Here is a 14,731-nt window from a genome sequence, read left to right as displayed (position 1 = left end):
CACTTTCGATATATTTAAAAAATTGTGAGTCTACAACATAGTTTCATCGTCTGGCTGTTTCTCTCAACAAAATTTCAAAAGCGGTTTTTGCTTTGCAAGAGCTGATAAAATCTAACTACTATCGATAATGATGGCCGATATTATCGATATTGTCATCAATGTTTTGACAGCTCTAATGCATTTGTTGTGCTACCAATTTCCTCGTTCTCGCCTTATAAATACTCGCCAACCAAAAGCAGGTTTTGCATTCACTGTAAAACAGTGTTCGGCGTGCAAGTCACACTTTTAAGATAAACATTATACAGGTGGTGCCTTTTTTAGCGAAGATAAACACACAAACCGGATCAAATCGCCAGAGAATGTCTCAGCAACCTGTGGCTTTCCTCACCCGCCGCGAGACTTTCAGCGCCTGTCACCGCCTGCATAGGTAATTAAAGAGAATCGATTCAATTGGTTGATTCGATTTCCGTTTAAAAATTAACTTTGTTCAATTGGCTTTAACTTCTTAATGAAATGAATTCCCCGACTCTCCCCTCAGTCCCCAGTTGAGCGATGCCGAAAACTTGGAAGTCTTTGGCAAGTGCAACAATTTCCACGGCCACGGACACAACTACACAGGTGAACGAACATTTCAACTATTAGATTGTATACCATTCATTTAAACGCTTGATTAACCGCGAATTGGAATCCATAACGCTAATAACTAGGTTTTGTCAGGTATAACCAAGCCACACAGCTCAGGGAAATTTGATACCTAAAAACGCTTAACCATAACAAAACCTTGGCCGATAAGCTCGCTTATCAAAACCATGTTCAAGTTCAACGCTCAATGGTAATAAAAACCGAGAATTGATAATGAACAGGGAGGGAGAGAGAGAGATCAAAGTGATCACAATAACTTTCAACACGAGCATAGCATTTGAATGAATGTAGAAATTGTCATAGGAATATACATTTATATATTGCATATTTAGCAGAAAAGAGAGAACAGGTTAAGGCAATATATAGCAATATTTATGGATTAGAACTGCCATGAAATTAAATTCGAAATGTATTCCTTTTTCCCTTTCAAAATAGGGTATCATGTCTAGCTTGAATAACTATTCAGAGAACTCTTCAGCCAAGTAGCCACGTTTCATATACGTGGATACTGTGGATTTTGTCGCTATAGCCTTATATTTTCATGAGTTCTGCTTCCTACTGAGGAGGTCCTCTGTTAAAACATTTAATGTATTTTTTCCTATTCCTTTTATTTACATTTAAGGGACTAGTCTTTGTGTCTAAACCCGATTATCTATACAAATTTCAACATTTGTGCATCACTTTTAACACAAATAACTGAACTAAAAGGATGTTTACTTCCATGCCTTCAAGCTTAATATACTTATTTATTGACTTTTTCCAGTTGAAATTACTGTTCGCGGTCCCATCGATCGGCGAACAGGAATGGTGGTAAACATAACCGAGCTAAAGGATGCCATTGAGACGGTGATTATGAAGCGCCTGGATCATAAGAATCTCGATAAGGATGTCGAATATTTTGCCAACACAGTAATTTTAATTTGCGCCACTAACTAAAAAGAATTAATAATAATATTAATAACATTAATCCCTTCTTAGCCCAGTACGACTGAGAATTTGGCCGTTTATATTTGGGACAACATCCGTTTGCAATTGAAGAAGCCGGAACTGCTGTACGAGGTGAAAATCCACGAGACACCAAAGAATATTATTAGTTATCGCGGACCCTATCCGCTCAATGGTATCTACAATCCCATAAACAAGCGTATTGCTCGCGATTCCTGCACCAATATATCATCGGATTCTGATTAATTGGGGCTAGACGGAAAGCGGGATGAACTATGAACGAATTTTATTGGATGAATGCTCAGCGAACACACACACACACGTATAGGAAAAAGACATTAGTTATCAAGTAAGAAAATAAAAAGTTATACGATTTACAAAGTATATATATATTTATGTATATTGCTGCTGGTATAAAATAAAAAGAAGTAAAGAAAGACTTGTGCTTAATAAAATGTATACTCTTTATTATGACAAAACAAGATATCATGATATTAACTCAGTACATTTGCTATCTTTTTTAATATGTTTCTAAATATTTCTTAACATTACGTTCTTTATGGCAGCTATGTAATTTGGGTTTCAATAAATCTGGTTTCTGCATTGAGTAGTAAGCTTTGAAATATCTAGGGATTGTAAAATTAATTTAGACACTCGTTCTTCCCCTTCTTATAGCCTAATTTATATCACGGTGTAATTGTCTATTTTTGTATTACAGAGAGAGCGAATCTGGTCACTAGTTCTTTCCGTGCTTGAAGTCGTAGTCCTGCATATACAGGCTGCAGTAGATGAGCCAATCTTTTGAATCTGTGGGATCAGCAAGGTAGCGGATTGAAGTTGTATCATATTTTGAGCAACTAACTACTTTGATTAGTGAAGCTTTGGGTTATTATGTATATTCATACTTGTGGTTAGTACAAGGCAATACTATTGGTGTTATTTTAACTATCACGATAATACCGAAAGAAATCAATTTTTTTTTGTATAATTTTATAGTCTTTCTGTTTAACTTAATTCAACTCAACTTTTTAAATTTTAAATTATTATTATTCAGAAATCGGATAAATTCTTTCTTTACAAAAATATGGATTTGCAAATTTAAAGATTATTCATAATATTGTTATTTTATATAAAGTGATAGAATCGTGATAGTATTTATTGGCGCCACTACCGATGTTTTCATATCTCTAAGCCCAAACCAAGAAGTTTTAGTAGGATGGCGAAGATTACAGAGAATATTAAACACTGAAAACGTTGAAATTTTTCAGGTAACAATGGGGTTAGTCAACAAAAGTGTAGGAACTGTTTTCTTTTCATTTTTTTTTGTGGAAGTCTTGATATAAATTATTTTATAACATATCACAGTCTGATGGTATACGGATACACACACTTAAAAAACATGTTGAAGACTTTGGACTAAACTCATGGGAAAGGCGAACCGGAACCTACACTTTGGTATGGCGTTCTTTTTGTTACAGATATGTGTTTTTAACTTAGCTTGATCAATAGAGCTTAAAAAAAAACACTGATACTATGAGGATTTTTAACGTGTCAAAAAGGGTAAAAATCAATTTTGTTTTTTTCAACTTGTATACATTGTATTTTCTTGTAAAAGATCGAAAGATACGATTTTTCTCAAGCTCTATTGAACAATCGTCTATCTAAGCACCAAACAAAGCTCTACGATATTATTGTAATACGTCTACGGACTTATGCCTTCAGATACAATTTGCGACTCGAGTTCATTTTCTAAATTATTTGCTAATAGAATACATTTCAACTACATAAAAATATTGTGCGCTACAATAAATGGTTTGCAGTTTTACAATCTTTGGTTATTTTTGGTTTTAGTTTTAAAGCATTTACGATATTATCGATTTGGTCTTTAGTCAATGCGCTGTGCTCTCTCTTTCTCTATCCGCTCCAGTAGCAGCGCACTTAGATTGTGTTGCGCAGCGCCTTACCTGGATTTCTTATCGATATGAACGGAATTCCGAACTCGAAGTCATTCTTTGGCCAGTACTTGAGCAGAGGCTGCCGCTGAGGGAGCTCCGATTCCACGTAAAAGTACGCGAACAATACTAGCACCGTATACGCAGCAATGAATATGAATATGTGCCAAAAGCCGTGCAGGTACGGGAAGTTAATTGCAGACCAGGCTTCACAGAAAATCCTGTCGTTGATCCAGCAAAACACAGCGACGGCCCAAACAGTCGTCGATCGGATACCCAGGCGGTAAACTCTCTGGTCGCGTACCCTGAATGGGATTAGAGAGGAAATAAGGAATTATAATATAATCTACAGAGATACATATGTATAAAATAATATCATAATATCAGACCTAAGTCAATATAATAAACATGTTTAATGCTTTACGATTTTGTTACACTTAGCCACTCAAGTGTATGGGCATTGTGCTTCTTATTCATTATATTATTTAAATGACAACTTGGATGAAAAGCAGCCAAGCACTTTTAAAAGTAAAATAGCGTATAGGGGCACGTGATGGAGTTGCAAAATTTAAGTTTACAAGTCATAAATATTTATAAAAGAATTATATTGGCTTGGCATATCTAATAAAGCTAAGCGTAGTAAATAAAATTATTGTCCCATAAGAGAATCAGAAGAGAATATACTTTAGTTTGTGGCGATCATGATTCGGACTAGTAACGAGCTCCGAATTATTTTTCTTGTATACCTTTGTCTCTGGGTCAACATAAATGTGCAGGGAGAGGATGCAGTTCAACAGTATTATGTGAATAGTTCGGTATGCAAAATGCCCTATGTGGATCCCTTCACGAGTGATATAATGGGAGAATTTGAAAAATCTCAATTAAAACTTTGCTCCAAAGACAAAGATATAGTGACTAGCGTTTATGATTATGAAAAACAACAGTATCGCCTACACATAAACGAGGACGTCGCCAGACCCATACTGGAAACAAAGAGAAATGCGACTCTGGAGTGTCTATATCAAAAGATATCGCGGAATAATACTGCAAAGTATCCCGATCGAACTTATATGTAAGTAATTAAGTACAAAATCATTACATGGTTTAATTCGAAAAACTAATCGAAATAGATTCCTCTATGACACCATTAAGAATCTTAAAACTCTACAATGCTAAAGCTTTCTTTTTGATTATATTGCATTTTTAAATATATATTTTAAAATGAGGATTCTAATAATAAAATAAATAAATATAAAATTCAGTAAATTTCAGGGTCAGCGCTTTGTGCAAGACCAGCTAGTGCCGAAGGACACCGACTTTATTATAACCAAATGCTTTGCCAAGGACTTAAAAAATATAAGTGAGTTGCTCCAAGAAGATGCCATGACATTTATTCCGGAAATGTGGACAAGCCCAGAAAAGGTTAGAACTCAGCCAAGTGTCCTAATTATGGGTCTAGACTCAATCTCACGGATTAATTTTCGACGAACGATGCCATTAGCTTACAACTTCGTTAACCGCCCAGGATGGTACGAGATGCAGGGTTACAACAAAATAGGTGACAATACTTATCCCAATTTGATGGCCGTTCTCACAGGACACTCGGAAAAAGGAGCTGAGGAAGTGTGTGATGTAACACTCGCGGGCTGCCTGGACACTCTGCCTTTCATCTGGAAGCGATTCAAGAATGCCAGCTACATGACAGCCTTTGCCGAGGATTGTGAATCAATTAATACGTTCAACTACATGCAAGCCGGATTTATAAAGCAGCCAACGGATTATTACCTACGTCCCCTGCTCCTGGCCATCGAAAACCAGTTTAACGTAACCAAAGAATTATGGCTCCCGTTCTGTATAGGTCGCCATCACAGTTTCAGTTATGTCTGGGACTTTGGTAAACAGTTCATCGATCGGTTCCTGGGAAGATCGCCAATGTTTGGATTCCTGTGGAGCAACAGCTTCACACACGACTACTATTCGGGAGCCACAGCTTTGGACGAGCTCTTTCGAAAGTATCTCACGTCCTTTGAAGAGGCCCATCTATTTGAGCACTCAATTGTGATCTTGATGAGTGATCATGGCCAACGTTATAATTTGTTAAGGGAAGCTGCCTCTGGCTATTTCGAGGAGCGCATGCCCATGATGTTTATCTATATACCACCATGGTTCCGCCAAAAGTATCCTGTTCTGGTGGAGAACCTTGAGAAGAATCGCAATCGCTTGACCTCCAACTACGATATCTACATGACCCTGCAGCATTTGCTACAGTTAAAAAGCAAATCCATGGATGATTTTCCCGACAACTTAAGGGCAAAGCAATGCCCCACCTGTCAGTCGCTCTTCTTTGAGGTGCCCTTTAACCGCACCTGCCAAATGGCCGGAATCGAGGAGAAATGGTGCTGCTGTCAACCCACGGAGACAATCAAAGTGTCCTCGTATGTACAGTCCATTGCTCTGGCCATTGTAAATCATATGAATAATCATCTGAAGGAACATCAACTAACCGAGCTCTGTCACAGTTTCAGTCTAAAAGAAGTCCACAAAGTGGACCGCAAAGCCATCTTAGCCACGGGTCTTAGGCCCACTGATAAAGACGAGCATATCTACATTATTGTGTTCTCTACTTTTCCAAAGGAACCCAAATTTGAAGCCACTGTCCGGTGGAACAATCGCACTAATGAATTGCTCGATATGGACGTTGATGAACTGAGTAGACTGAATTCATATGAACATGATGCCAACTGTATCAATAAAAAGAAAGCCAAAATATACTGCATTTGTAAGGATAGTGTTATAGCAGAGAAGATGACAATAAGCACTCAGAGTTCGATGGGCAAGAAAACTACTGCTACTATATCTTAATTGAAAGGTGTTTTAAAGCTCTTTAAAACAATTAAAAGTGGATTATTTAATCTTACTTTCACTCAAAAGATATTCAATAAACCCTTGGTTTTGCGAAATGAAAACGTTTGTCCCCTTGTTTTTCTGTTTTAAACCTTTATTTTAGAGTCCTGGAAATCCCTTTATTTTGTGAAACAGAACAAGCTGTGTATATAAACTAAACTAGAAATTGGGAGTCCCTAAGAGTAAACAAACTTGTAACAACTGACTTATCATTACAATCATTTTGGACATTTCGTAAATCCCAAAGGGATCTCCACAATGACACAATGTAGCACACTGTAGTTTCCTACCCCAACATCTGTCATAAGCCCTTGAGTAATGCACATTAGAAGTGTGGTTACTTGAGGCTTATCTAAATGACACACTCAAACCCGAGTGAACCCATTGACTTGATTGATTGATACAACCCACCCCCGGAGTTTCCCCATATATATAAATATTACTATCAGGGGGGAAATAAATTTTTGGGGTGATCTTTGAAACCGTATGATAAAACTAAAATTGATTAAATATAGCGATATGGTTTAATTTCACAATATATGTAAAAACTTCGAACATGCGACCTACTCCCCAGTACACTTGTTCTAAAACAAAAGCACAAACAGAAGATAATACTTATGATATGGATGAGTGATGATAAACACATATAAATGTATATGATTTATGGGCTTAGTTCAGTTTGGGTCACCAGGCGGGGAAATTATAGCTAACTTTGCTTATCGGCAGCACACCCCTCCCTCAATAGGCCGGTTAACTTACCTCTGCAGCTCCGTGTAGAGCATTACCATGGTCGGTACGCTCATAAACATAAGAACAAAGGCATTAACAATGGGCTTCCACCATGACAGGCCCGTTGCGGCAATCGCCGACAGTAGCATTAGCCAACTGAAGGTTTTGCTGGAAACAAAGGAAACCGAAAGTCGATGGATTTAGATAGGAAAAATGCGTGTTTTCTTCAGATAGGAATAGTTGAACCCTCTGAAGCTCACTTACCGATCATTTTTTACAAACTTTGGATAATAGCGCTTTGGATAGAACAGAGAAAAAGCAGCCATGAACACCCACAGGATGGCCAGCTCATCGAGCAGTTGGCCAATAAGGCTGAGAGTGGCGTGGAAATACATGGAGCTCAGGCCGACCACGATGAGTAGCACCCAAATCACATGGATTCCGGGTGTAACAAAACGTCCGTACTCCTTGAACAACATTATCAGCACAGGCGGAAGTAGGATAAACAAGAAATTACTAAACTGTAAAATTAAAGAAAATATATATATTACTTTGGAGTTACTTTTTTTTCATTATTTATTGATATGTTAAAAGCAAAGAGTTTCACTTTGTTAAAAAAATATTTCCTTAACCAGAGACCTTTGAATTAATGGCTTTATTCTATTTAATTTGTTCGTGCCACCTCAACAATTGCCACTTTGTCACGTAAATTGCTAAACAAATTGAATTAACAGCAATTAATTACTTTGTGTGGCAAAACAAAGCGAAAAGTGTAGCATTTCTCACATGTAAGGGGTACTGGATTATTATTTACATACATATGCATGTTCTATTGGGGCAATAGATAACGAAATGGGGCTAGGCTTGAATATATATCTTTATATATATGTATACTCCAAGGCCCACTTTGATCGTATCCGCTCCCTTATTCCACAATGAAGTGTCAAGAGCGAAGTTCATTCACTTCATAACAAAGCCAAAATGCGTTGTAAAAAAATCAACATCAACTCCAATGGTCTTGGTTAATGATTACTCATAACAACACAAAATCCATTAAAAAGTATTAATTTTTAAGTCATTCCCCAGTGCATCATGATCGTCCTTAACTTTCTATGTCATTTAATAGTTCAAGATTTGTTCTATATATAATGTATGACTGAGTTGATGATAATGCGTGCCACTTGAAACATAATACGATCGTAAAGTGATAATTGAGTTAAAATTTTGAATTGATAGTGGAACTTATAGTGCCTATAGTCGTTGATAACCTTTGAATTGTATTTGTTTGCAATACTTATTGTTTATTTAAACAATCTGTACTTAGGAAAAAATTGGTTAAGAATTAAAGTTATTATTTAAACGCTTATTTATTAAATATGTGGCTTAACTGAGAGACTGAACCATATGTTCCTTATTAGATATTAATACCTGGGATCAATTCTTTTTGATAAACTATTAGTCACAAGAGGTCTGTTTTCTGCTACTATAGTAATAAATTCAACTATTACGCAACCTTAATTCTCAAGAAGTTCTTAGACTGGAGATGCTTAGGTTTCGATTGAAAACTAGTAGTAATGGTATCTTTTACTACTTTCTACTCCCATCTTTGCTATTTCTCTCTTCCCAGTTCCTCTTCATCGGCATCTTCGATCTTCCCTTCCATAGCGTATCTAACAGCCACTTTTGTTTACTTTGGGTCGTGTTGGTGGCTCTCGCTCTATAGCCTGCGGAAAAAAAGGTCAAGGCCCAGCCACAGCCACAGCCACTCTTTCCGTGTGCCAGTGTGTGCGTGAAGAGAATTCGCAGCTGCTACGCCACAACTACAACGAGGTGACGACGACACACTCACTAACTAGAGCAAAGACACCTTTTTCTATATATTAAAATAAATTGCACATACGCACCGTGTTCACAAACTCAGCTATATTCGATGAAATTAAGTAATTGCCCTCGCACCAATCGACGGGCGAGCTTCCGGGTCTCAGATGCTCCCAGGCCATGGCGTAAATATCCAGCAGTCCACTGCCGCCGCCTCTTACCCCGCTCATCATGCACCAGTCGCCACCAGTTTTATTCTTGTGGAAAACCGAACAAAGAGTTTACAAATGGCGCGCTTCGAAACTGATTTGATTCTGGTGACTGGTTCCTCCGTTTTTAATTCAATGCGAGCTGGAGTCTAAGACTAAGGCACTTTTGCATTTCATTTTTTGTTTTTACACACAACCAGAGGCCAGTGCTACGATGTTGTTGTTCTTGCTGCTGTGTTTGCTTTTCCTGCACTTTGCATAATAGCGCAGAATGTAGGCCCACTTGCGTGTCTTTGTTAATTGCCTGTCGTCAGTTGGCCGTTTTAAACTCAGTTTTAGTTATTATGTAAGACAAAGCATAAGTTCTTTTTAAACCAAACACAAATTCTGGAGAGCTTATGCTACTGCGGAGATGCAAGCGGAAGGTAGAATTTAAATAAAAATCTAGCGCGTAACGTCCGACGTAGTAGAGTCGAGCACAACAACAAATAAAGCTGATTTTGTTTAGTTGTTGTCATCGAACAGCTGTTTGGCGATAGCGATTATCGATATATACAAAACAGCTGATTTCGATTACATACTTTTGGTGGGTTTCATTTGTATTTTCCACTTTTACTCAAAAAAATAGGCGGCAGTTTAAAAAATATAATTAGCGACTCTATTAAAACAACAGTAGTTGATCACGATCACATCGATAATAAAGGAATTTTTGTCGAAAATTAATGAATACAGCATTTAGCACAAAATGCAGCGTTAAGCAAAACATATTTTTATACTAATATTTATTTATTGCTAGTTTTTCCAGTAGGGATGGGACAAACGGCTATTTTTGGTTCGTGTCTTGACTGATACTCGATATTTTTTTCGCAGCTCTACCGGGCACGCACGCTGGATTCTTTAGTTTTTCGAGATTAACTTTTCGTTGTTTCCTGGATATATTCGCTGTAGCCAAGATGTTTCCGCAACGCAGCTCGGAGCTCTATCAAGCGCCGGCCAGCCACAATCCGCCACCGGCTCTAGAGCTGGCCACGAACCTAGAGTACCCGAATCTCAACATTGCTGATCTGAATGCCCGCCTTGAAAATCTGTCGCCGCGATTGCACGACTGCTGGGACAGCATCTCCATCAACGACCACCAGCACTTGGCGCTGGCCACCAACCGACGCGACGGCCACCAATGGTGGGGCATGTTTTTTGGCTATGGCCGCAGCCAGGCGAACCGCATGACTGTGGACAGTGCGGACTTCAAGCTGCAATCGGAGCACACGGTTAACATTGTGCGTTACGCGGACAACAACGTGTTGCTGGTGGCGCTCGGCGATACCCGCCTGCAGGCCTGGTCCACCTACTCGAAAGTCCGTAATCCAGAGTCGCCCTACTGCCTGTTTCTCATTGGCGAGTCCTGGGCGCATCCCACGCCCATTAGCCAGCTTAGTGTGTTTAATGCCAACCCCTATAAGGCCGTCTCAGCTTCAACGGATGGCACACTTAATGTAAGCTTAAAATATAATATAAATATAATTAATAATAATATTTTTAATTTCTACTTGCCTTTGCAGGTTTGGGATCTTTCCGGAGCTGACTTGGAGAGCTCCTATCACTCGCGCTCCTCCCACACCGATAAACTGACCGGCCTGGCCACACCTTCCGCCTCCTCTGACCTATTTGTAACCTGCGATCGTGGTGGTTGTGCCCGTCTCTGGGATGCCCGGGCAGCGGCACCGTCTTCAACATGCCTCTATGATGACGCCACGCATTCGATAAGTTTTACGTGTGCCGCCTTTGGGGCTTCCAATTATGTGTATCTGGGTGACTATGATGGAAAAGTTCATACACTTGATATCCGTGAACCTGGAAAGCTGGTTAGATCTGCGGAATATTTTGACAACGGGCATGTCGCCAAGCTTTTAATAAATGGGTAAGTAAATAGGAAAACATTTTGTACAAATTACCATTATAACGTATTTTGTTTTAAGCCCTCATTTGGCAGCGATGAGCAATTTGCCAGCATCAGTAAAGGTGGCCAATTTGGAGAGGGATGAACATGATATTATCTACAAGCACCAGGACACCCATTCTAGACTCATGGACGCCGTTTGGACCGATGACAGGACGCTCGTCACCGTTGGACATGGGCGTAAGATGGTGACGCATTCCCTAAAGTAATTCTACTGCCAATTCTGGGATTCTGTGATCAGCATAATCATTTGCTTGCATTTGAAGCATTTCCATAGTGCGTTATGTTTCATCTTAGTTTTTACTTAGGCCGCGAGCTTGAACTGACCGAATTATGGCTTATGTTTATCTTTTTTTGTGAAAATGTACAGTGAAACCTATATCTTGAATGAACAATTACTGTATTGGCACAACGATAATATACATGATTACGTCCAAAAAGAAGAGTTTACATGTATGAAATAGATTAAATGGGAAATGTAATGATTGATATATAAAAAATATAGCATCTTACATTAAAGTATTGCTATTCTAGAAAATATAAAATTTGGTTAAAATGCAACTATTTCCTTTCCTTGACACTATAAAAAAATATAAGTATGGAATATATAAAACCCATTATAACTATTAATTACATCGTTAAGAATTCATTTAGACCGAGGGTTTAAAACAACTTTTCGTAAACTCTTACCAAAATAAGTATTTAATACCTATTCATACCCTACCACTATTCTTCAGATAGCATAGATATACAAAATTCCCAATCAAATATATACATATATGAAAAAGCTATACTAAAAATTAATAAATACACACAAATTATATTACTTAAGTGCAAATGCTTTATTTCAAAAAGCTCAGTTTGTATTCGCTGAAAAGTCAAATCAAATTTATCCGTATAACAATTTCGTTTAGTTTCTAAACAATAGTTAAGTATAGTAATTATAAATCAATAAGAATGACAGATAAGATTGGACCAAAATTAATTATAAAATATCCAAAGAGGGGGAATCCAATGAAAAACTTATACTAAACAACACGTAAAAATAAACAACCGCAAAATACTGGAACATCAAACATAATGATAAGCGGCGGCGGCATTTGAAGAAAAATGTTTTTGAATAATTTTTCCAGAAAATTAAAACTTTTTCGCGCCTTAACCTAACACTGTTGGTAAATGGAATGGATAATAGAAAACTAGCGCCGCGACCGCTTAGTGGGCGGCTCAAGGAAGTTATTTTCCTCCTCGATATCCATGCTTTCGAGCTTCATAAGCTGCTTGGCTTTCTGCAGCATCGCTGCATCCCGCAGCCAGCTACACTGCAGAACGTCATCAATTGAGGGTCGCTTTACGGGATCCACAATGAGCATTTGGTTAATTAGAAGCTTGGCGCGCTGCGAGACACCCTTCCATGCCGGATGTCGATATGCAAACCTTCCCTTCTTTATTTGTTCGGCCGCTGAAGAGCCGTATTCGTCAGAGAAGGGAAGCGTGCCGCTGAGACTTAAGGTAAGGATCAGCATTAAAGATTAGTTTGCAAGATAAATTTAATATGAATTTCTCCTACCAGGTGAATAGCACCACTCCCAAACTCCAGATGTCTACTTTTCTGGTGTACGCCTCTCTACCACCGGTTATAAGAACCTCTGGGGCCACATAGAGCGGAGTTCCACAAAGCGTACGCATCACAGAGTCCTTCTGGACGAACTTGCTCAGTCCAAAATCGGATACCTTTAGGAGGGTATCCTCGTCGTTTGTTTCTAGCAACACATTGTCCGGCTTGAGGTCGCGGTGGGTGATACCTACAGAGTTCATCTCGTTTAGATTACAAGTGAAATGGTAAAATCATAGACATTTTGGCTTACCGCGATCATGAAGGTACTTAACGGCATGGCACATTTGGTAAAAGTAAAGCTTTGAAGTCTCTTCATTTAGCAGCTTCTTGCTTATGATCCTATTTAGTAGATCGCCGCCTCGCATAAATTCTAGCACCATATAAACGGCATCCGGCTTGTCAACAATATCGTGCATTCGAACCACACACGGGTGTGATAGATTCTTCATGATTTTGGCCTCATTTAGCACTCTTTCGGGATCGCTCAAGTTAGTGCTGGGTCGGGAGCCGCCCGACAGCATATTCTTCTTCACAATCTTCATTGCGAACTGCTGGCAGGTGCGTGTATCATAGACAAGGCGCACCAATCCGTAGGCCCCGGAGCCCAGCTTCCGATTTATATAATACGATTTGGTTATCTCCTCAGGCAGACCAATAGACTCGTTCGGGCTGAGATCCTTGAACACAAAGGCTGTGGGGCAGGTGCAACACGTTGCATTACTTTTGTCCTTTCACGGTTTTTACCTAACCTATTTTTGCAGATCGCTTACCTTTGTGTGTCGGATGTGATAGGGAAATAACGTCGTCGTTTTTCAAAATTCTCATTTTGTTCATCCCAATTTTTTCATTGTTCACAAAGGTCCCGTTCCGCGAGAGGTCCTAAGAATTGCAAAAAGCAAGCAAATGTATTACACTATAACAATGCCTCTTCGCATAATAGAAAGCGACAGATGAGGATTTACCTGAATGTAAACTGGACTGGCAAGGTCACAGTTTGCTCGCTTAATAGTAAAATGCACTTTGGAAATGCGCGTCAGGATTTTCTCAGACAAATCGTTGAGCGTAAGGATCAAATCGTTCGCCTCTCCACGTCCTGCGGAGAACTCGTCATTGTTCAGATCTGAAAGAAGTTATATAAATAAAAGCAACCCGAATTGTTAATATCGTTGATACTCTGATGGAGTTGAACACATAAACACAGGCAAATTTTGGTTACCAACAGAAAAAGACGAAGGCGTATAAATTATACGATATTTTGAGCTCGTACCCAGCGATTTGATCTTGATGTTTTTGCCGTACAACCGGCCCCAGACTATCTTTTCCATGGGCTGACTTTCCACCAGGGTCCAGATGCTGGATGCCTGGCTCTGGGTTCCCTGAGTTCCTTGAGTGTCGCGTGCCATGCTTGATATTCCGTAATTTAAGCGCGTCTTTAACAGTTTCTTATAAAACTGCGCAAATTCGGAAAATCCAGTTATTCCGTCCACTAACACAGGCTCACACACAGGCGCACGCTGCCGACAGCCGCAGGATTGCAAGAGCGAGACTTTGCCAAGGCAAAGATTTCGCTATTTCACAAGAATACTTTTGTCCAGGCAATTTCTGTTTAAGCTTAGCTAAATTCCACGATTAGATCAGATTATTCAAAGTTGATTTGACGGTAACAACAAAACTATAACAATCACGGACACAAACGCGATCTGCGCGGCTATCTTGGGCTAGAGATGCTAAAACTTCGATAGTTCTATCGATATTATCGACGGCTTAGTTATAGTTATAGTTATGTACATATTTGTCATGCAGCTAGATAAAGGATAAAGAATTTCCAAAAGATGATTTTTTGTACGTTTAAGAGCCCAATTAAGAAGGGTGTTACATAGGGACTGTCACTAAATAATTAATTGTAAATTAGTTAAGTTTCTCTAGTTAAAAGTAATAAAGGTCGTGAATTTAGCTAGTC

The 14,731-nt window shown here is 38.9% G+C and overlaps 5 protein-coding genes across 6 annotated transcripts; 3 read left to right on the top strand and 2 right to left on the bottom strand.

Annotated features, from left to right (window-relative positions):
• The first annotated feature begins 244 nt into the window (after positions 1-244).
• pr (6-pyruvoyl tetrahydrobiopterin synthase purple) lies at positions 245-2,042 on the top strand. The gene is made up of 4 exons (XM_020955159.2): positions 245-427; positions 539-618; positions 1,406-1,551; positions 1,621-2,042. Exons 1-4 carry the CDS (start codon positions 360-362, stop codon positions 1,831-1,833), a joined length of 507 nt encoding a protein of 168 aa, XP_020810818.1. The 5' UTR covers positions 245-359; the 3' UTR covers positions 1,834-2,042.
• Positions 2,028-9,755, bottom strand: bwa (alkaline ceramidase). Its single transcript, XM_020954821.2, has 5 exons — positions 9,077-9,755; positions 7,437-7,693; positions 7,203-7,340; positions 3,552-3,844; positions 2,028-2,394 (listed from the first exon to the last, which is right to left on the bottom strand). The coding sequence occupies exons 1-5, from the start codon at positions 9,221-9,223 to the stop codon at positions 2,324-2,326; spliced, it is 906 nt and encodes a 301-aa protein (XP_020810480.1). The 5' UTR covers positions 9,224-9,755; the 3' UTR covers positions 2,028-2,323.
• Positions 4,137-7,128, top strand: LOC110185814 (uncharacterized). Its single transcript, XM_020954820.2, has 2 exons — positions 4,137-4,611; positions 4,802-7,128. The coding sequence occupies exons 1-2, from the start codon at positions 4,241-4,243 to the stop codon at positions 6,399-6,401; spliced, it is 1,971 nt and encodes a 656-aa protein (XP_020810479.2). The 5' UTR covers positions 4,137-4,240; the 3' UTR covers positions 6,402-7,128.
• Positions 9,756-10,016: 261 nt separating the features above from the next.
• vls (valois) lies at positions 10,017-12,232 on the top strand. The gene is made up of 3 exons (XM_020954751.2): positions 10,017-10,692; positions 10,759-11,117; positions 11,176-12,232. The coding sequence occupies exons 1-3, from the start codon at positions 10,153-10,155 to the stop codon at positions 11,363-11,365; spliced, it is 1,089 nt and encodes a 362-aa protein (XP_020810410.2). The 5' UTR covers positions 10,017-10,152; the 3' UTR covers positions 11,366-12,232.
• Positions 11,975-14,529, bottom strand: lok (ovarian-specific serine/threonine-protein kinase loki). Of its 2 annotated transcripts, none has more exons than XM_020954601.2 (6): positions 14,039-14,529; positions 13,734-13,891; positions 13,542-13,650; positions 13,022-13,462; positions 12,724-12,958; positions 11,975-12,659 (listed from the first exon to the last, which is right to left on the bottom strand). In XM_020954601.2, the coding sequence occupies exons 1-6, from the start codon at positions 14,172-14,174 to the stop codon at positions 12,353-12,355; spliced, it is 1,386 nt and encodes a 461-aa protein (XP_020810260.2). In that variant the 5' UTR covers positions 14,175-14,529; the 3' UTR covers positions 11,975-12,352. The 2 variants fall into 2 exon arrangements, with proteins under 2 accessions (XP_020810260.2, XP_086697210.1); XM_086841084.1 differs by having other exon boundaries at positions 13,988-14,526.
• Positions 14,530-14,731: the final 202 nt, after the last annotated feature.

Source organism: Drosophila serrata, unplaced genomic scaffold (genome assembly GCF_035046125.1).
Source record: "Drosophila serrata isolate PLE 108 unplaced genomic scaffold, ASM3504612v1 contig_100, whole genome shotgun sequence".
NCBI lineage: Eukaryota > Metazoa > Arthropoda > Insecta > Diptera > Drosophilidae > Drosophila > Drosophila serrata.
This window is presented reverse-complemented; position numbering and strand designations above follow the sequence as displayed.

Bases quoted from the DNA above. Each gene is read 5' to 3' on its own strand.
- vls (XM_020954751.2), top strand. From the start codon at position 10,153: ATGTTTCCGCAACGCAGCTCGGAGCTCTATCAAGCGCCGGCCAGCCAC. The intron at 10,693-10,758 runs GTAAGCTTAAAA...TTGCCTTTGCAG, and splicing joins CAACGGATGGCACACTTAAT to GTTTGGGATCTTTCCGGAGC. The intron at 11,118-11,175 runs GTAAGTAAATAG...TTTTGTTTTAAG, and splicing joins GCCAAGCTTTTAATAAATGG to CCCTCATTTGGCAGCGATGA.
- lok (XM_086841084.1), bottom strand. From the start codon at position 14,174: ATGGCACGCGACACTCAAGGAACTCAGGGAACCCAGAGCCAGGCATCC. The intron at 13,892-13,987 runs GTAACCAAAATT...AACTTCTTTCAG, and splicing joins GCCTTCGTCTTTTTCTGTTG to ATCTGAACAATGACGAGTTC. The intron at 13,463-13,541 runs GTAAGCGATCTG...CCTGCCCCACAG, and splicing joins ATCACATCCGACACACAAAG to CCTTTGTGTTCAAGGATCTC.
- LOC110185814 (XM_020954820.2), top strand. From the start codon at position 4,241: ATGATTCGGACTAGTAACGAGCTCCGAATTATTTTTCTTGTATACCTT. The intron at 4,612-4,801 runs GTAAGTAATTAA...TATAAAATTCAG, and splicing joins TATCCCGATCGAACTTATAT to TAAATTTCAGGGTCAGCGCT.
- pr (XM_020955159.2), top strand. From the start codon at position 360: ATGTCTCAGCAACCTGTGGCTTTCCTCACCCGCCGCGAGACTTTCAGC. The intron at 619-1,405 runs GTGAACGAACAT...GACTTTTTCCAG, and splicing joins CCACGGACACAACTACACAG to TTGAAATTACTGTTCGCGGT. The intron at 1,552-1,620 runs GTAATTTTAATT...ATCCCTTCTTAG, and splicing joins TCGAATATTTTGCCAACACA to CCCAGTACGACTGAGAATTT.
- bwa (XM_020954821.2), bottom strand. From the start codon at position 9,223: ATGATGAGCGGGGTAAGAGGCGGCGGCAGTGGACTGCTGGATATTTAC. The intron at 7,694-9,076 runs GTGCGTATGTGC...TTAATTTTACAG, and splicing joins TAGCTGAGTTTGTGAACACG to TTTAGTAATTTCTTGTTTAT. The intron at 2,395-3,551 runs GTAAGGCGCTGC...CTGATCCCACAG, and splicing joins CATATCGATAAGAAATCCAG to ATTCAAAAGATTGGCTCATC.